Genomic DNA, 20,402 nt, shown 5'->3' on the forward strand with positions numbered 1-20,402 from the left:
TAACACCGTACATGTGTCGATAAATTTCGATATGCCATGTGTAGTTTACTTTATACATGTATCTCCCATATGTTTATACATCAGTATAGTACATATTATATCATTCATCTGCTTTATAATAATGAAATAAGAATATTATGTTCTCATTAAGTTTTGATTGAGAAATACATTTTTCGAACAAACAGCCGTAGAACATGTGCAGAAAAAAAATACGGTTTACTTTTCCAAGCCTTTCAAAGAAGACTTGAGTTTATTCTCAGGTTTATTCTCGGGAGCAAGAAAGTGCGCCACCGAAAGGGGAAGAAAAAAACGAGAAAAAACTGTTGCTAGGACACATGACGACCTAAACAGAAAATTGTCCAAGTTGCAACTCTGCAACGAGCTAGTATTATTTTCTGGCGGTTGCCATGTTTTGAACTGATGCTGAATAGTTAACTCTCTTTCTTTTTTTGTGTCGATTATCTGATCTGCAGTTGCTGTGAAATATAGCCAGAAAATGAAATTGGATGGGAAAATAAAGGTAGTGAGTCTCTCTCTCATCTGACTCTGCATACAGTAGCTATAGAGCCAAATCTGCGAAGTGTTTGAGTTCGACAGCTGTCAACTTTACCATTGCTAGCTATCGATCTCGCTAACTGTTATAATCAGATTCAGAAGATTAGCTAACATGGTAGGTGTGCTTTATGTTGTAGGAACCTCACCCCCTGAACCCCAAAGTGTTGTTATGGTAGGTGACATGAAATTACCAGCTTCAAGAACATGACATATTACATGTTCCCTGCTGTTTGCAAGCTTTGACTGTAAAATCCTCCCTTCATACTGTATGTGTCCCTAGGGCAGATGTAAGCTACAATGACATGGAAGCAATTGACAACACCAAGTCCATACCAGAACTGGAGAGGTCTCTGCTCATGTGTGATACACGCGCACACGCACACACACACACACACACACACACACACACACACACACACACACACACACACACACACACACACACACACACACACACACACACACACAACAATAACTTGCTAAACGTATCCTGCTGAATTATCTCTCTCTCTCTCAGGACTCTGTGCTGTGTGCTGGGAGTGGATATTCCTGAGCCCAGGAGAGGGGTTCTGTTGGAGCTCTACGTCCACACAGTCCTGTTCTGCAGGGAGAGCAGCTTCAACAGGGAGCAGACATCTGCCCTCCTGTCCATCGTCAAGAGCATGCATCAGGCCAACACTGGTACTACAGGGAACACTGCTCATAGAGGCTTTTCACACTTTTATTATAGGGTGCATATCAGGGGAGGCTGGTGGAGGTACAAATCGGAGGACGGGCTCATTGTAATGCATGGAATGGAATGAAATTCTCCGATTTCTGCCTCCACCAGCCTCCCCTGATTTAAATGTTGTCGTGGTTTATCGATATGTTGAAAGACTGTGAGTTTTTGTTCACACACCACAGTCTTCTGTTAGAAGAGGGTCATTCATTACATCATCAGCACAGTGATAGTTTATGTTGTGATGTTTGCACTTCCCTGCTTTCCAGAGACACCCCTCAACAACATGGACCACTGCTTCTCCTACTGCAGTGAACTTCTGCTCTGTCACTCAGTCATGGTGTGTACATTTACGTTTAGGCTCTTATCCAGAACGACTTACAATAAGTACATTTGTTTGTGTTTCTTTCTACACCATTTTCTTTATGAATACACTAACACACCAATACAATACATTTAGTCCCATATTTAAGCGATTGAGTTATGTTTTCATAGACAAAATGACTTTGTCGTTATTTTTATTCTTATGTTTGCCTTCCTGCCTGTCACAGCGGCCTCCCTTTAGCATCAACCTGTTCAGCTGTGAGGAGGTCACCCAGATCCTGAAGTACCTCCTCAACTCCTACATCAGACACTACAACCTGTACAAGTACATCTTCACCCCTCAGGTAGCTTGTTACACCTGCATCGTTATAGGCCCATGGAGACAGACGGGAGCTTTATCTGTAGCCCTATCTGTATTTTACAGACAACATTCAAATGGCATATTGTAAGAGAATTCCTGATTTATTTAAGTGTTTTTTCCATGTCTCCTATGAAGGTACGGCTAGATCTGACTCTGTCCTACTCTGGGATGCCAGACGAAGAGGACCTTGTCACTGAGGACTCAGTTGCAGGTATATCTACACTGTTCAAATTCGGACATATCAACACAGAAAATGGAATATACAGCAGTATTTCTATCTGTTTGTGCACCAGATGGAGCGGGTGCTGTGGGAAAAGAGGCAGAGGCTGACAAAGAGACAGAGATGTTCGATGGACCCCAAGAAGCAGTGACCACAGGGCCTGATATAGCTGGTGCAGGTACAGCCATACTAAGGCCACAGAGTAGCCATTTTAATGTGCAATATGACTGGCGGCTCTAAATCATGAGGATTCAGTTGTATGTTGTGAAACGTCCTGTTTTGCCATAGTGTGTGGTTGCACCGACTAGCTGTCATTGGCATGACAACAACTTGTGTATGAGATGTGCTATATAACTTTTGATTGATTGATTCTGCTTCTCTCAGGTGCGACCCGCAAGTCAGAGCTGAGGTCGATCATTCAGCAGGAAATAGGAGAGGAGATGATGCGTCTGTCAGGACAGCTGGAGAAACGGCTGAAGGAGAGCACAGACCAACTAAACAACAAACTGGCTTCATTGGAGACTAACCTCCAAGGCAAGAAGTAACTAATCACAAAGCCCTGATGTTAACTGTGCATCACTATGATTACGCTGCTCGATATATGCGTCACTAAAATATATCTTTGGTCAAACTTGAGAGTTTGGTGATTTGTGCGTAGATTTCCTTGTCAGTGAGATGTATTGCACGATTATGAATTGGTCAACTTCCTCCCCTACCACAAAATCAACACACAGCAAACAGTAAAATATGTTAATTGTATTCATCGATAAAATATTTAATGTCCATATTTATTTCCATACATGTACAATTACTGTACAACACGTTAATACAAAGTGCTGGGTTCATTCAGAGTCTGGGACACTTATAGGTATTAGAGTGAGAATCACACTAGACAGGAGAGGAATGCTATTGGTTACAATAATTATTGTATTACACTGCACATCACATGCAGAAACACAGATCTGACTGGGGTAGAAAACCATCATCATTTCTCTTCCTGAACAATAAATTGTGGAATGATATTCTAAGTGGAAGTGGATATTCTAGTAGATGGAATGATATCGGAGGATATCTGACAGTTAGCTGCAGTCATTAACTTCTTGCTGTTATTTGAATGTCAAGTTAATGCATGATTGATCCAACACAGGTTTAGGTACCTGCTGTACGAGTATGATATACAGTACATACATGTATAGTCCCTAGATATGGGTTGTGTCTCAGGTTGTCTTCATACCAGACTGTACATTGCTATATTATATTGATATGGTTCCTGAGATGTTAACACTTAACCAGGCGTTTTAAGATCTGATAATCGGTGTAGCGGGACTGCTATGAAGGCAGCCTAGAACACAACCATAGTCTGTGTGTTCACTTTGTGTACATTGCACTGAAGTGGCTTGGTCACATCAGTTTCCTTTTACCATTGAGGAGTCTCAAATAGCTCTCTCTCGGCCCAGACATTTAACATCACAACACAGATTCACATCCATCAGGACCCCTCCTTATACAGTAGATCTCAAGTTCCCTGGGCCATAAATAACGATGATGATGAGCCATTGTGCGTATTAAGGCTAGCAAACATCTCAGATCCCTGGTTCCCTCCTCTTCAACATAATCAGAAGTAAACATACAAAAAGAAAAGAAAATGTAACGAGACCTACATTCATATGGAAAACAAAACAAAACTGTAACACCTGTTCAACTTCATAGAATCTGAATGCAGTTAGATAACAAATATCATCCGTTTTTTAAGTATCAAAATCCTCTAGGCCCAGAAGCATGATCTTAGCGGTGTTCTGGAAGAGGGCGGCACGGTTCTGCTGTTCTCCCTTCTTGACCCAGTGGCCGTAGATCCTGAAGGCACAGCTGTCAATGAGCTTGCGGACCCCCTTAAGGGAGTAGGGGTCCCTGGCTAGGACCTCCCTTGTCAGGGGCCTGGCTCGTCGGTAGCGACAGTATATACGGATACAGGCTAGAACGCTCAAAATCAGGACCTGGGGGGTGGGGGGGGGGTAAGGAGGGAGGGAGGTAGAGACACACACACACACACACACTCCTGTATTATGACATCCAATCAAAGACTTTTCAACCACTGGAGCCAAATGACACAGTCTATGTTGAGTCTTACCCTGAATGTCTTCCTGGGACTGAAGCAACGGCAATCGTCCCTTTGGTACTGTCTGAAGAAGGAATGGGCCAAGGCTTGTTCAGCTGAGAGTCGGAGAGTTGGGTCTACCACCAGAAGCCTGGAGATCTGAGAGAGAGAGAGAGAGAGAGTGGAAAAATGATCTAACAACTGACTATAGTCAAAACAATATTTCACTGTTAGCATCTCATTGGATAGCATTGCTGTACAACTTGCCCTGGAAATAATACAATCAACCACTGAGACGCAGGTAGGAACCTTAGTTAGCCTAGAGGATGTTTCTCACCAGGTCTTTGACGGTGTCGGACCTGTCATCCCACTCTGGGGAGCTAAACTGGTAGCGGCCCTCCATGATCATCCTTAGCATCAGCAGCTGCTTACGGTGCCAGAAGGGAGGGGACCCGGCCAATAGGGTAAACAGGATCACCCCACATGCCCAGCTAATACACACACACACACACACACACACAAACACAAACACAACAAACACGCACTCACACACAACGCATGCACGCACGCACACACACACACACAAAACGTAATCAGTCAAGTGAGACATTCACAATGTTGCACATAGGTATGTTGTTTACAGAGGGGTGATGATACACTTTAGTACATGACACTCAATTATTATTTGGGGACTTACAGGTCAACTTCTTTGCCGTATCCCATGTGCATCTCATCCATGGAGCATTTCAGGATCTCAGGTGCCAGATATCCTGGGGTCCCACAGAGCTCTAACCAGTAGGAGAAACATATGGATACACATAGTCTGAAGTCTATAAAAAAACATTTTAAGCCAGAACAGCTGATGCTTTACATTACTAGACTGTTGTGTAAAATTCCCTCTCCCACCTCTGAGGTTCTCCCCTGGCTGCAGCTGGACAGAGAAGCCAAAGTCAGAGAGTTTGATGTGTCCCTGGTCGTTCAGGAGAACGTTCTCAGGTTTCAGGTCCCGGTGGATGATGTTGAGGGAGTGGAGGTACTGGACCGCCTCCAGCAGAGCTCGCATTATACACCTGAGAAAGAGAGAGGGAGGGACGTGGAGAAGGAACTTGGTATTTGGGGAGAGTGAAGTCAAGGTTGGCCAGGTATATTCCCATACCTTTATTCTAAATATACACATTTCCAGTTAAAACAGAAAAGTTTAAATAATCTAACCTTTTCACTTTTACTTCTAAATGTGTATATAGTTTGTTTTAAACTGTCTCTAAGACTGATCCATGGTTCTGTACACACTCACCTAGTCTCCTTCTCACTCAGAGTAACCTTCTCTGTGAGGTAGTCAAACAGCTCTCCTCTCCGCATGCTGGGAAATTACAAAATAAATATGTAATAATGTATTTAGGCTATAATATATCTGTATATCTGTCTTATATATGTGGATTCATACTTACAGGTCAAACACCAGAAATATGAAGGTGGTGGACTCATAGGAATCAATGAGAGTGACTTGGAAAAAGATGGGAGGGAAAATAATGTATCATGAGCATATAGCATATGTACAATACCACAGAATGTCCTTCCAATACTCTTCCAAGACCAGGAGAGACTGGTGGAGGTAGAATTCCTAGGACGCTCATTGTAATGCATGGAACGGAATGAGGAATACTCCAATCCATGCATTACAATGAGCAGTCTTCTGATTTCTGCTTCCACCAGCCTCCCCTAATACAGATGTGAGGTGGAGTCAGACTAAAGACAGATCAGGCTAAAGACTCGGGTACTGTGACAAAAAAGAGGAATATTTCAGTTGAAAAACAGACCAACGATAAAGTATGTAACGTATTACATTGTGTGTTATTGAAAGTGAACAGTAGGCCCATCCACTGCATCGCCTCACTAACTCACTAATGGAGGAATGTCCCTTGACCATGTTGAGGACCTGGATCTCCTTCAGGGTGGAGGATTTCACCTCCTCCAGCTGCTGGGCTGTCATCTTCTCAGCTGTGATCTCAATGACTTTCACTGCCAGCTCCTGGCCAGTGTGCTTGTGCACACACCTGCGCACCACACTGCTCACACCCCTGCAAGAAGAGAGAGAGTGAGAGAGAGAGAGAAGAGAGAGAGAATTGTCGTACAGTATATTTTGTATAGTCAAGTGAGGCTCAAAGATTTAAATGCTCCCACATACTTGTATTATAAAGGTATGAGTTGAGTTGGAACGTTTGAGTGTGTGGGCCCTACATAACTTTATCAGTTAAGCTTCCCCCCGCCAAGCACCCCATGAATAGAAATTATTTGAATTTGAATTCATACAATATTAAAACAATATACTCCAATAGACTATGAAGTGTTGTGTTTACTGTTAGGCCCTTATGAGCTGACTCTGTGTTGTAACTCACCTGCCAATCACTTCCTTGGGGTCATATTTCTGGTAGAACTCCTTGGCTCCCACCCAGTCAGGCAGCTCGTCTCCAATCACTATGTCTCTGGTCATGGTGACAGCCTAAACTATGGGGAAGATAGGGACACATCAGTGGAGGTAGGAATCAGAGGACAGGCTCATTGTAAAGCATGGGATGTAGTGGTGAATGGTATCCATGCATTACAATGAGCCCGTCCTCCGATTTCTACCTCCACTGACATACATACATTGTATGATCAACACTCATATTCTGGTCAAGTTAGAGCAATTTTGGGACTAACTGCTAGATCAGAAACATTGACACCGTAATAAATCATTTGATATGCACATGTATAGCATGGTGAATTTAAATAGTAATGAATTCCTAGATGCACAGCAACAATTTTGCATTTGATAGGTGCAATTTCACCTAGCCGTATCTGTCACGTAGTTGCAGTCATGTCAGCCAGCCTGCTAGCCAGCTACTGCTTTGGCCTCTTTGCCGGCAATGGTATTATCTTAGGTTCATGTCGAAAAAGCTACTTACCAAATGCAATCAAACTACGAGATGAATGAATTGATTAAAGCAAGTGTTGGACATCAGATTGATAATAGTATCGAACTAGAGGACAACTACAGATTCTGTCATTTCAAGCGTTTCCAGGTGTGATGATCCTAGCTAGCTAACTATTAGCAACTAGATTGTTTACATTCTGGCCGTGCCTCCCTCTCCCAGATTTGACGGAAAACGGTGTCACTAGTGCCACCACGTGGACGGAGAGGGACATGACACGGGCAGGCCAGGCGGACGCTTTGACGCACGTCATTTCCCGTTGGATGCTTAGAATTCTCCGTTCGCTGCCGGTGAAGGTTTGTGATCTCCGAAAACAGATGAATTAAACATACGTTGATATTTACATGTATTGTATGAACACATGAAGGATGTATCTAAAGGATTTCGGAGCAGATGAGCTAGTAAATGACTAAATTAGCCAATGCACTCAGTTGCACAGTGGCTAATTTGCTAGCAGTGTTTCCAGTTAGCATGAGCGCTCCTTGGCTAAGGCCTTCATTGAATTGGACCTAAAAGTCAGATTTTGTCCGCCAACCGTAGGCAGTAATCATAATTTACTATTTCTAAGTTGGCCACCAAAGCTCAGTAATGGTCGCCTCTAATGATAAGCTTACATTTCATGCAATCGTTCAATTTGGTGGCATATGCTGCCTGCAATGCCAGCTAGCTAGCTAGCTAGTGACATTTCTTAGACAGCACAACATTGCCAGCGGGATTTGTTGTCAAGGGAAGAGCAGTCTTTTTCATCCCCACGTTGAATTCTAAAGTTGAAAGTCTTGCTAAAGTCCTCCTGTCTTGCCCATCACATTAGACATCAGTAGAGTCTATTGTTAGCTGGCTGTCAAATGAATGAATTATGCTTACTGTCCTAAATCCTGTTTATCAGTTGTTTTACAGTTGTGTGTCTTCTCTATCGCAGGAGCCATGATGTCTGGTACCGGGGGAGGGAAGCGAGCCTCTGGCGGGGACAGCCCCCCAGGCCCACCAGAGAAGAAGAGTAAGAAGGAGGAGAAGCCCACAACCACCCTCATTGAGCCCATACGCATAGGGGGAGTCTCCTCTACGGTGAGTTAGGCCACCACCCTCATTGAGCCCATATGCAGCGGGGGAATCTTCTCTATGGTTAGTTAGTCTGTTACTGTAACATTACTGTACATTGCCCTCTTCAATTGGTCTGTCCATGTGCAGGGCTTGATGTCAATCAATGACAGAGCAAGTACAATAAATCAATTGAGTTGTGAGAACAGCTAACTGTCAATATGTATACGGTATCATCCACCTTGTTGGTTTTTGTACTGTTGTCTATTGTCTCCCTTACAAGATACAATATATTTATATTGCCACACAACTGAGGTTGGTGGAATTAGTTTCCAGCATGGTGCAGAGCTCTACTTTAACCGACATATGCAGCGCTCCTTAGCTAAGGCCTCTCAATGAGTGTCTGTTTATATGTGTGGATGTGCAGGAGGAGATGGACATGAAGGTGATCCAGTTCAAGAACAAGAAGCTGTCTGAGCGGCTGGAGCAGCGGCAGGCCATGGAGGACGAGCTCAGAGAGAAAATCGAGAAGCTGGAGAAGAGACAAGCCACCGACGACAACACACTGCTCATCGTCAACAGATACTGGTCCCAGGTATGTACATGTTGAATGATGATAACTTTATTTATGAGACAACTTTCCTATGTGAAATGAGGCTCAAGGTGCATCACAATAAGCATGAAAAGGTTGAAGAAGTAGCTAAAGGATTATGCCTTCAAACAGCACAGTCCTGAGATGTTTTGCTTCTGTGAAGAACCGTACTGTGTCACATGTTCAGCACCATACCTTGCCTGTGATCAAGTGGAGTTACATTATGAGCACCTTGCAAAGTATTGAAGATGTTTTTTTATGTCTGGAACATTCCATGTTGGAGGTGATACAAATCATAGATAGATAGCTGTGATGATGTGAAATGCATTTCTGTCAACAAAATGTGTTACTATTACGGTATACCATACTCTGTGAAGTTTGTACTGTAAGCTTTTCCTGAACAGTGTAACCCTCACATTTACCATCTCTCTCTCTCTCTCTCTCTGGACCCTCACAGCTGGAGGAGAACGTCCATGTCCTGCGGGGGCGTATTGAGCCTGACGGGGTACCAGCAGCCCCATCAGCCCCTGTCCCTGCCTCCACCCCCATGGATGAGGAAGGTCTGATGATCCCCCCACCCCCAGCCCCGGCCCTACCTCCACCCCCTCTCCCAGCATCAGATAACGAGGAGCTGCAGCCACAGCCTCCTGAGGAGGGGGAGAAGACACCTGTAGAACCACAGCAGAACACAAAAACAGGTACTGGTCATGTCTACTCTCTGTCTACACCAAGCCTTTATGTGATTGAGTTAGCAGCCTCTGATCCATAGTGTTATGTAATATAACCCTGTTGGCATGGTTACCAATGGTAATTGATGTGTATGATACCCCATTGCACTTCACTCTGTATGTGTTTATTTTGTATTGACTTGAGAAGAAAGGTGTATGATGGAAGCATTATACTCTTCTAATATGTACTCTGTGGGCTAGTTCACTGTACCCACATGAAGCCTAGTTCTGGGCTAAAGACCATGTTCAGTCCAGAATCGCCACTGAAAGAGTGATGTAGCGCAGGACCATCTGTGTCTGGGAAAACAGTCGTACATGTGCTCTCTTGTCCAGCGGCGTCAGTCGGCGAGAGACTGCCCAGGCCTTCCTCTCCTCTCCTCCAACTCTAACTCTGTCTACGTCTCTCCTCCGTTCCTCAGAGGCCCCCCCTCCGCCCCCGCCCCCCATCAGCGAGACCGCCCAGACCTTCCTGGCCACGCTGGACCACAGCAGTGAGGAGGAGCTGAGCCTGCAGCTGCATGACAGGATGCAGTTCAGCAAGGAGGCGGCGGCCTACATGGTGTGTGTGTTTGACAGGCTGCACTCCCGCATCGACAGCCTCTGCTCCCAGATCCAGTCTGCCGGTAAACAACATTAATGAACCCACACACACAGCAACGCCTGATTCTACCGGCGTTGAGCAATACCGTCGGAATAGAGATACAGTAGATGGAAGCAATGGCGCGTATTCTGTGCGCATGGACGTGTACTGTATACCGTCTACTGTGGCTGAAAGTGGAGCTAAGCAACAACACGCTGATGTGAATCACGGTGACTTTTGATTGACTTGTTGCTGGGAGCATCATGTTCCGTGTAAATGCAGGACAAGCCCTTTTGAATCATCTTATACTGTAACTCTGGATGAATGTGTGGTAGTAATGCATGGTGTTAACTGTGTGTGTTGCGTGCCTGTGTGTTAATGCAGCAGTAAGTTAACCATTTGTGTAAGTCAGTAATAATCAGTCAATAATCAGTGTATGAGGATGACAGCCAGGGTGTGTGTGTGTGTGTGTGTGTGTGTGTGTGTGTGTGTGTGTGTGTGTGTGTGTGTGTGTGTGTGTGTGTGTGTGTGTGTGTGTGTGTGTGTGTGGTAGTGAGTTAACCCTGTGCCTTCTGTGTCAGTGTGTGATGAGGACAGCCAGGAGGAGATGCTCCGACTGAACAGGACTCTCCTGGAGGAGAACGGACGACTGCAGGACCTGGCCTCTACACTGCAGGGACGACACCACAAGATGTCTATGGAGGTGTGTGTGTGTGTGTGTTGCGAGCATGTCTGCATGGCAGGTGGGGTGTGTATGCACTTGTGTCTGTGTCTGTCTGTCTGTATCTATCTGAGTGTGTGAATTGTATTCTCCCAGGCTTGAATACTATCCTTAGCAGGAAAGTCCTATGGCAAGAATGTGTGTTCATCCATTCCCTATAGGAGGTCCTCTGCTAGTTTATGACTGACGGTTTTGATCTCATTTAATTCATTTCCTAATTCGTTTCCATCCCTCTTCTTCTCCTCAGTACAACGAGCTGGTGGACAAGGTGACTAGCTCGGAGACTAAGGTGTCAGAGATGGAGACAGCCGTAGAGGACCTGCAGTGGGACATCGAGAAGCTCCGCAAGAGAGAACAGAAACTCAACAAGCACTTGGCTGAGGCACTAGAACAGGTAGGGGACGACATAGAAATAGATCTCCTAGAATGAGCTTATAGGTGGGCTGCAGACCACGGACATGTGAACACATTGTATATGTTGATTTGGTTGTTAAGCTGAACTGCAAACCTCATTATCCGAATGGTACGATGAAGATGGCAGCTGGTCAGACCCCACAGAGAATGCTTGTTCTATTCATTATAGTTCTGTTTGTAATAAACATGTCTAATCACTGATGTCACTCTCTGTTGCACACCAGTGGTCAGAGATAAGGCTGAACCACTGGAGCGTGTCAGTAGTTGCAGCTGTGTGTGTGTTGATCTATGTCTTATTTACGTGTGTGAAGTAATGGTGTCCTATTTTTTACTCATAGCCTATACATATATTACCCTAAGCGTGATCTAAATTACAATGACTTATTATGGTCTAGGTGCAGCTGTGCTCTGTGCTTCTATGTTGTTTTCCCCTGCATTTCTTCCTAACCTCTTCTTGCATCTTCTTGTCCAGTTGAACTCGGGCTACTACACCACTGCCGGTTCAGGCGGGCTACCAGGGGGGCAGATCACCCTGAACATACAGAAGGTGGGGACTGCTGAAGGAAAACTCTTTGTTGTTGAAGCATACTGTTTATTATTCAGTGGCTTTCCTATCTGGTTTCTCAGACCTTGATTAAGACTAGTCCTGGAGTGAAGAAGCCCTCTCACTGGAGAAAACCTCCATTGAAAGTGTTCCCTAGTCCAGTAGGTAATCTGTTCCAGGGAAACCGGCATTCTATTCAAGCCATGTCATTATGTGTCTCTCTCTCTGTAGTTTGAGACTTTGAATGCAGAGCTGGAGCAGAACCAGGAGCTGGCTAACAACCGCATGGCCGACCTGGAGAAGCTGCAACAGGAGCTGCAGGAGGCCGTCAGGGAGAGCGAGAAACTGAAGGTACAGCTGCAGTCTCCCTGAAGGAAGGAAACATACACACACACCAATACGCCATCAAAGTCCGTACGTCACAAACTGCAGAATGTAAACACAACTGGAGATATGCGTCATTTTAAAGATAGGGTTATAATTCATCGTTATAATTGCTTGCTATTTACCGTTGGTTGGCAACCGCTCAGGTTTACTTTTGTTAGCAATCGTAAAGGTGACGTCTGTCTCCAAAAATGATGTGTCTCCAGTCATGTTTACATTCTGCAGCTTGTGACGTACCATACAGACGTTCATAGCGTATTATTTTATTATTATTATTATTAATAATTGTATGTCTATAAGCTCAATTGAGCTCAAATAAACAAATCAAATTATTTATTGCTGAGGTGTTGTCAACAACTCCCCCCCCCCCTCCAGATTGATTTGCGTAACATCCCTGAGGAGGTGGTGAAGGAGACTCCGGAGTACAAGTGTCTCCAGTCTCAGTTCTCTCTGCTGTACAACGAGTCCCTGGGGGTGAAGACTCAACTGGACGAGGCCAGAGCTCTGCTGCTCACCGCCAAGAATGCTCACCTCAGACAGATAGAACACATGGAGGTTAGGATAATACACACACACACACACACACACACACACACACACACACACACACACCTCAGATGGAGCACATGGAGGCTAGGATAATACACACACACACAAAAGACAGTAATGATATCATACGCACATAAGCACTTATGCCATACACACACACACTTATACACACCTTTGACAGAACACATGGAGGTTAGGATAATACACACACACACACACACACACCGACACCCAAACACACACAACAGTAATGATATCATAGGCACGTGATAGCACTTATGCCACACACGCTGTTCATGACAGCACTTGTAGCATATACAGTATACACACACATCAGCAGGCAAGACGGCACTTATGACTACGACAGGAATGTATGTGGTTAGAGAGATACTCCTGGCAGCTGGGAGATGGGGCCCCCTGGGTACTTAAACGTTTCTGCAGTCAACAACACCAATCCCGTTGCCATGCCGACAAGGCCTAGTGTTTTGGCCCACAACACCACCTCCAGTTAAACAGAAACAGAAACAGGCCCGTCTCAAACAGTCACCCAAGAGTTCTGCTGCAGTGTATCTCTCCCAGGCTATTCTTGTTACCACGGACAACTGTGATTAGAACAGTGGAGGTGTTAAAACTGTGAATTCACCGTTCCACGGTTTGACATCATCAGCAGATATGATGTCTGTCTGAGGTTAAAGACGGTTAATACCTTTTAGCTGACTTTCAACATGACTCAGACTTGTAGCAAGTTTACGTAAGTAGTTAAGTAGTCTCTCTCTATCTAGCCATCGTTACTAGCCCAAAGGTCAGATGCCTGACCTCCTCCACCCCTTGCCTCAGACAACAGTTATTGATCATTCCCCCGGTAGTACCTTATACCTGCCCAACGCTACCTAGTACAGTCAAATTGAAATAAACATGGGCATTTAGTTCAAGGTCAGCACTATCTATCTTATTTATTTAAACGTTATTTAGCTAGATGAATCATAGTAAATAGACTCTAAATCAATGACTATTACATGTATCAATACGTGTCTGTCTTGTGTTTCAGAGTGACGAGTTGTCCCAGCAAAAGAAGCTTCGTACGGATGTCATCCAGCTGGAGGACACGCTGGCGCAAGTCAGGAAAGAGTATGAGATGCTCCGTATAGAGTTTGAACAGAACCTGGCCGCCAACGAACAAGCAGGTAACTAGACTCCCATCTATCAGTTTACCTATCTACCTTCACATCAGTGGAGGCTGGTGGAGGTAGAAATCGGAGGACATGCTCATTGTAATGCATGGAATGAGGAATGGTATGAAACACGTCTGGTATCAAATACCATTCCTTATTCCATTCCATGCATTACAATGAGCATGTCCTCCGATTTCTACCTCCACCAGCCTTCACATCACTGCTCCAGTCTAGAGACTTGTCTCTAATGCTGAGTTGCATATTGGCCTCTAGCCCCTACCCTTAGACTGTAGATCTGAAAGGATTAAATAGGTTTGGGACTTGGTTATTGCTCCACCATGCCTTCTGACGGGCCACTTGGAGCCATATTGCCTGTACCTACCCAATCCTCACAGGTCTACACACAAGCGTTGGGGATAGGGTTCGGTCTGGGAGTTAGACCAGGCTTCCCATATAAGGTTTTGCACAGACTTTGACGTGTAACGTCAAGAATGACGATACATTTCTTAGTCATTCTTGGATTTGCTGTAACAAGAATTTTGACTGGATGTATCCTGTTCTTGTTATTCATACTAGAATTCACATTTGAGTCTGTGGTTGTCACAGTGACAGATCAAATACTGTGACGACCTTAACGGCAGACTCAGCGATATGACATTACCACGAGAAGCTTCACTCGTAGCGATTCTGAAGGTGTATGCCAAGGCAATGTGATAGCCATGCATCAAAATGGCTGGCAAATGAATTGTCTTCACTTTGACGAGTTAGCTTTCCTGGTAGTCGCCAGGGTCCAGTATTTAAATGTTTTAATCTGGATAAGATTGATCCGGTTTCATTTGTGTTATCTAGGATCAGATCGAGCTGGCTGATTTCCCCTATGCTACTTAAAATCTGCCAGATCAATCTGATCCTAGATCGCAAAAGTAATCTGGAACATTCTGATCTAGCCCAGCCCTAGTTCATGTGTAAATCATATCGCTGAGTCATAACACTGAGTCTCTCCTTTTACCATCATCCGTCCCTCTCTCACTTCTTTTACATCCTTTTCACTGTTTCTACCTGAAGCCAATGTGTCCATGGATACGTTGTATGCTGTGCTGTATCTCTTATGTGTGTATAACTTCATGTATGCTGCCTTCTTGGCCGGGGCTCATTGAAAAAGAGATGCAAATATCAATGTGACTTCTCAAGTTAAATAAAGGATCAATTAAATAACATTTTAAACATGTATCTGTTCCCAGGGCCAATCAACAGAGAGATGCGTCACCTCATCAGTAGTCTCCAGAACCACAACCACCAGCTGAAGGGTGACGTGCAGCGCTACAAACGCAAGCTCAGGGAGACCCAGATGGAGATCAACAAGGTAGGGGCATCATGCGGTCCACACTGTGGAACCAACCAATGGGAGAAGCAGGGGTGGAATTTGAAAAATGTTCACTCTGGGGAACTTCAACTCACCATTATAGAATCACATGTTGCACTGCTCAAAACATATTTTTACATTTGACTTTGGAACTGTGCCCACACATTCCCCCATAATTCCATCCCTGGTGGGACCAACGAACATCTTGGACTGCTTTATCAACACACGCATACCTCCTAGGCAGTAGTTTGATCCATAATATTCGGAAGATGATACTGATACATGTGTTTGATTCGATTGACCATGTTTGGTTGTGAAATGTTAATTAAAGTGATGGATTTATCTAAACCACCGTTCTCTCTGTTCCTCTGTTCCTGTCAGTTGCGTTGCCAGAGTGGAGACCCAAGTGTTCTGTTGCTGGAGGACCCCGTGAGTGAGGGAAACCTGGACGTGAAGAAAGAGGAGGATGACGACCAGGAGGAGGAGGAGGAGAGGAGGAGGGAGCTGGAGAGACACCGTGCCCGAGAGAGGGAACGGGAGGTAGAGAGGGAACGAGAGAGGGAGAGAGAGAGGGAGAGACAGCGCAGTGAGGAGTTGAAGAGGAAGGACTCGGACACTCTGAAGATGCTGAGGGCCGAACTGAAGTAAGTGTTTTTCCTGACACTGTGACCTGATCAGGAAAAACTCCTGGCCCAACTCATTATAACCATAGAATAATCGTATTAGTTCAAAATTTGAAAATCTCTGTGAAGAGACAAAATCTCATGTTTTTAACATGATTTAATAAAGAATCTGAATCTAAATGATTGTGTTTGTTAGGATAATCTCCCATCTGTCTCCCTTATGGCTAACTCCTCCTCCTCCTCTTACTCCTCAGAAAAGCCCAGGAGTCCCAGAAGGAGATGAAGTTACTGTTGGACATGTACAAGTCTGCTCCTAAAGAACAGAGGGACAAGGTCCAGCTTATGGCTGCCGAGCGCAAGTCTAAGGCTGAGGTTTGTCCAGTTGTTATCTCTTGACTTCTTTTAAAATCCCTTCTTCACCGATTGTTGTCATTATTACCAGGTGATTGTACCAGTGGAGGCTGGTGGAGGTAGAAATTGTAGGACGGACTCATTGTCCTCCGATTTCTACCTCCATCATCCTTCCCTGAATTGTACTGGTATTTACCCCACTTCAAACTCAAATCCAATCTACGGTATGTGACCAGCTGTGTTCAAACCACAGTCCCCTGCAATCCACAAGTTGTGTTAGCCAGCTGAGCTAAAGCCTAGGCACGAACCACCTTACATGTTCATGTATCTCCTCAGTTGTGATTAACATGTTTATTGCCATCCCCTCTGCCCCCCAGGTGGACGAGTTGCGTTTGCGTGTCCGAGAGCTTGAGGAGAGGGAGAGGAAGGAGAGCAAGAAGCTGGCTGATGAAGATGCTCTGAGGAAGATCAGGGTGGCTGAGGAGACCATCGACCACTTACAGAAAAAGCTCACCGCTACTAAGCAGGTAAATGTGGCTCTTAATCAGAGTAGATGAGGCTGGTGGAGGCATTCCATGCATTGCAATGAGTCCGATTTCTACCTCCACCAGTGTCCGCTGAATCAGAGCTAGCTCTAAACAGGTAATCACGGCCCTTAGTCAGAGCTACTTCACTGAAGTGCAGCTGGTATGGGAACCAAACATAGCTAGCACATCCTTTTATAGATGTTGTGTGAACCTGGATAAATGATGGATGAATGAAAACATCTTCAGACCCAACTCCTCTTAAAATAAAAAAACACCATTCTCTCAAAACTTTATTAACTCAATCAACACTCAATATATCTATCTATATATCTAATATATCTACCCCCCCCCCCCCCCCTTCTCCTCAGGAGGAGGAGGCGTTGCTGAGTGAGATGGACGTGACAGGCCAAGCATTCGAGGACATGCAGGAGCAGAACAGCCGTCTGATGCAGCAGCTCAGGGAGAAGGATGACGCCAACTTCAAACTGATGAGCGAACGCATCAAGTCCAACCAGATCTACAAGCTCCTGAGGGAAGAGAAGGAGGATCTGGCCGACCAGGTGCTCACCTTCAAGACCCAGGTGAGACTGAGGGGCGGAGAGAGGTGGGAGTGAACTCATGGCATCACTGTGTTGTTCGGTGGAGGTAGAAATCGGAGGACGGGCTCATTGTAAAGCCTGGAATGGAATAAGGAATGGTATCACACGTGTTCCATGAACACACGGTCTGATTGGTTCCTGTTGCTGTCCGTCCCAGGTGGATGCCCAGCTATTGGTGGTCCAGAAGCTGGAGGAGAAGGAGGGAATCCTGCAGAACTCATTGGCTGCTCTGGAGAAAGAGCTGGGAGTCCGCACGCAGGCACTAGAACTCAACAAGAGGAAGGTAGGGGAACCGTATAACCAGCCTCTACTAGTTCTACAAAACCTCTACTATCGAATTCGATCTGAACGTCTACATCAACAAAGACAGAAGCACCAAGGCACTCTTCATAAATGGAAAATACCTTTATTTATTCTGCCATGTTTCATACAACAAACACTATAAAACTCTGACGCGTTTCGGTGTGGCCTTTGTTTATTATGTCATACTCACTGACGAAGGCCATGTCGAAACGCGCGGGAGTTTTTACAGTGTTTGTTGTATGAAACATGGCAGAATAAATAAAGGTATTTTCCATTTATGAAGAGCCTTGAAGAAGAAGCCTTTTTTGATGAAAGTGAGGAAATGGCTAAAAACAAAACCAAATAAGAAACACAACTGTTATATCATGATACATGAGCAACACTATCATGTTATCTCTTGCCCCCCAGGCAGTGGAGGCTGCCCAGCTGGCAGAGGACCTGAAGGTGCAGCTGGAACACACCCAGGCCAAGCTCCGAGAGATCCAGGTGTCCGTCTCTGAGAACCGCACCGCCCGAGAGAGGGAGCTCAGCAACCTCAAACGAGCACAGGTACTGCTGTACACACACGTCTAACAATCTACTGCATCCATTCTATAATACACACAACATACACTCTATGTGGTAACAAGGGGTACTTATCTTGACAAATTCAGCATATTTGGTAACTGCCTGCCTGATATTAACTGGCACATAATGGTGCTTGAGTCAGTGAGTCTAGAACAATCTAAACGTTTAACACTGACTCCCCCTCTGTGTGCCCTGCAGGAGGACCTGTCCCGGCTAAGGAGGAAGTTGGAGAAACAGAAGAAGGTGGAGGTGTACACTGATGCTGATGAGATCTTGCAGGAGGAGATCAACCAGTACAAGGTGAGGGGGGAGGGTCTTGTCTGGCTCCATACCCTAGTCGATGTGCTTGTGCTCCTTAGACTAGCTTTGACACGCCATACTGAATACACCAAATGGACTTGCTTGTTTCATGAATACAGAATACAGTCAGCTTATGTGCAGTGCACTGTAGGACAATTTGATCACATTCGGAAAGTTTCCTCGACTCAGAGTACAGGGACTTTAAAATTAATGATAGCCATTGATTTCTCGAAGAATATCACTTATAAATTCCTCATGAGCTTAGTCCAGCTGTCTTATGCAATTTTGTGTTCACTACACATTTACCCTCTCTTCCTCCTCCTGCTCCTCTCAGGCGAAGCTGCGCTGCCCATGCTGTAACACACGTGACAAGGAGACAGTGCTCACCAAGTGTTTCCACGTATTCTGCTATGAGTGTCTGAAAACGCGCTACGATACGCGACAGAGGAAGTGCCCCAAGTGCAACGCTGCGTTCGGAGCCAACGACTTCCATCGTATCTACATCACCTAGTGACCGTTACCTAGAGACAGTTACCTAGAGACAAGAGACGGGGACAGTGGACAGAGCCAAAGGAGAGGAGGAGGAAGGATGAAAACAAGAAAAGAAGAGGAGAGAAAAAAGAAGACTGGAAATGACTGAGGACGTTGAATGGGTGTGGACTGTGGAGAGCTTGTGTTTTTAGTTTTAAATCTCTCTCCATTTTGAAAAATACTTATTTTATCGCGCCATCTTTGCCAGTTGGTGCTCCTAGTGACCAAACCGATAATGAGAGAGAGAAAGAGTGAGAGAGAGAGAGAGAGAGAGAGAGAGTTGTGACTGTGTGAGACTGATCTAATGTTACAGTAGTAATAAACATTAATGCTTGTGTATACCACCGTGTTCCTTCTTCATAGATGCTCCCTAGTGTTGTTTCTATGTTCATCTTTATTTTTTATATCTTGCCAATGTTGAATTTGTAACTTTTAACTAAACCCATTTTTAAACTGTGGTTGACATTGTAAAGTTGTACTGAAAAGTCATCTTGATGCTGCATAGTGCTAAACAGTAGGCCTTACGGAAAAATCATACTTGTTGCTTGTTTCAGATAACATAAGGTTATTTAATTCATTAACTCATTATCAGCACTTGTAAAGTAGAGATGTTGTACACACATATTAACTAGAAATAAGTCATATTGTTTTTTACTTTCGTTTGTTGATATGGTAATTCTCACTAGGCAACACTGCAGTCAATAGCTATGAATCGTCTGACACAAACTTTGGTGGTTTAGTTTGGCACTGATTCGTCTCAAACGAGTGGTTAAGGATCACCTTGGGCAAAATCTATTGTGTTGAGTCAGAATGACCATGGCTCAATAGTCTGAAAGAGGCTTCCTCTCCTTGTCTCCTCCCCTTCACCTCCACCAATAAGAAAACACATGATGGATAAAAGCAATATGGAGGAATTCATGCCCATCAGTAATTTGCTTCTGTCCTGGTTGTTTCAAGTGCATATGGAGGAGAGGAGACAAGGAGAAGATGCTAGGGCACAGTATTGAGACCCAGCCCAACCCCTCCCCCCTCCTCACACAACATCTGCAGCTTTTAGTGCCTCATTATGACATCATTACAGTGGAAAGTCAGCTTGAGTGTCCTAAGTGGGCCGTCCTATCCAGTTCCGTCAGGAGCACTTTGTTAAAGGTTACCATGACATTAAACTATAAAAGCATCTGTTACTCATGATGACCACTTTAATTAACAAACTCATGGAACCATTTAACTCAATTCGGTTGATGTTAGTCTTGTGAACTTGTTTAATCTGT

At 44.7% G+C, this 20,402-nt stretch overlaps 3 protein-coding genes across 3 annotated transcripts; 2 read left to right on the top strand and 1 right to left on the bottom strand.

The window, feature by feature from the left end:
• The first annotated feature begins 452 nt into the window (after nucleotides 1-452).
• cfap119 (cilia and flagella associated protein 119) lies at nucleotides 453-2,841 on the top strand. Its single transcript, XM_083687677.1, has 9 exons — nucleotides 453-520; nucleotides 693-727; nucleotides 836-901; nucleotides 1,073-1,236; nucleotides 1,543-1,613; nucleotides 1,825-1,941; nucleotides 2,094-2,169; nucleotides 2,252-2,356; nucleotides 2,563-2,841. Exons 1-9 carry the CDS (start codon nucleotides 497-499, stop codon nucleotides 2,721-2,723), a joined length of 819 nt encoding a protein of 272 aa, XP_083543803.1. The 5' UTR covers nucleotides 453-496; the 3' UTR covers nucleotides 2,724-2,841.
• A 104-nt stretch (nucleotides 2,842-2,945) lies between these two features.
• Nucleotides 2,946-7,363, bottom strand: phkg2 (phosphorylase kinase, gamma 2 (testis)). The gene is made up of 10 exons (XM_083687676.1): nucleotides 7,219-7,363; nucleotides 6,670-6,778; nucleotides 6,176-6,351; nucleotides 5,722-5,776; nucleotides 5,568-5,633; nucleotides 5,180-5,343; nucleotides 4,971-5,061; nucleotides 4,611-4,764; nucleotides 4,307-4,432; nucleotides 2,946-4,172 (listed from the first exon to the last, which is right to left on the bottom strand). The coding sequence occupies exons 2-10, from the start codon at nucleotides 6,762-6,764 to the stop codon at nucleotides 3,927-3,929; spliced, it is 1,173 nt and encodes a 390-aa protein (XP_083543802.1). The 5' UTR covers nucleotides 6,765-6,778; nucleotides 7,219-7,363; the 3' UTR covers nucleotides 2,946-3,926.
• A 110-nt stretch (nucleotides 7,364-7,473) lies between these two features.
• rnf40 (ring finger protein 40) lies at nucleotides 7,474-19,589 on the top strand. Its single transcript, XM_083687985.1, has 20 exons — nucleotides 7,474-7,541; nucleotides 8,165-8,310; nucleotides 8,711-8,878; nucleotides 9,333-9,573; nucleotides 10,023-10,226; nucleotides 10,765-10,886; nucleotides 11,152-11,298; nucleotides 11,791-11,865; nucleotides 12,094-12,213; nucleotides 12,622-12,801; nucleotides 13,844-13,979; nucleotides 15,209-15,330; nucleotides 15,712-15,974; nucleotides 16,208-16,325; nucleotides 16,682-16,831; nucleotides 17,200-17,412; nucleotides 17,588-17,713; nucleotides 18,142-18,282; nucleotides 18,499-18,600; nucleotides 18,935-19,589. The coding sequence occupies exons 2-20, from the start codon at nucleotides 8,170-8,172 to the stop codon at nucleotides 19,109-19,111; spliced, it is 2,946 nt and encodes a 981-aa protein (XP_083544111.1). The 5' UTR covers nucleotides 7,474-7,541; nucleotides 8,165-8,169; the 3' UTR covers nucleotides 19,112-19,589.
• Nucleotides 19,590-20,402: the final 813 nt, after the last annotated feature.

This window comes from Argentina silus, assembly GCF_951799395.1.
Source record: "Argentina silus genome assembly, chromosome: 16".
NCBI lineage: Eukaryota > Metazoa > Chordata > Actinopteri > Argentiniformes > Argentinidae > Argentina > Argentina silus.

Coding starts and splice junctions, on each gene's coding strand:
- cfap119 (XM_083687677.1), top strand. CDS start 497: ATGAAATTGGATGGGAAAATAAAG. Junction 728..835: donor AACCCCAAAGTGTTGTTATG/GTAGGTGACATG, acceptor ATGTGTCCCTAG/GGCAGATGTAAGCTACAATG. Junction 1,942..2,093: donor AGTACATCTTCACCCCTCAG/GTAGCTTGTTAC, acceptor TCTCCTATGAAG/GTACGGCTAGATCTGACTCT.
- phkg2 (XM_083687676.1), bottom strand. CDS start 6,764: ATGACCAGAGACATAGTGATTGGAGACGAGCTGCCTGACTGGGTGGGA. Junction 4,433..4,610: donor CCGACACCGTCAAAGACCTG/GTGAGAAACATC, acceptor TCTCTCTCTCAG/ATCTCCAGGCTTCTGGTGGT. Junction 4,173..4,306: donor GTCCCAGGAAGACATTCAGG/GTAAGACTCAAC, acceptor CCCACCCCCCAG/GTCCTGATTTTGAGCGTTCT.
- rnf40 (XM_083687985.1), top strand. CDS start 8,170: ATGATGTCTGGTACCGGGGGAGGGAAGCGAGCCTCTGGCGGGGACAGC. Junction 9,574..10,022: donor ACAGCAGAACACAAAAACAG/GTACTGGTCATG, acceptor TCCGTTCCTCAG/AGGCCCCCCCTCCGCCCCCG. Junction 11,299..11,790: donor TGGCTGAGGCACTAGAACAG/GTAGGGGACGAC, acceptor CTTCTTGTCCAG/TTGAACTCGGGCTACTACAC.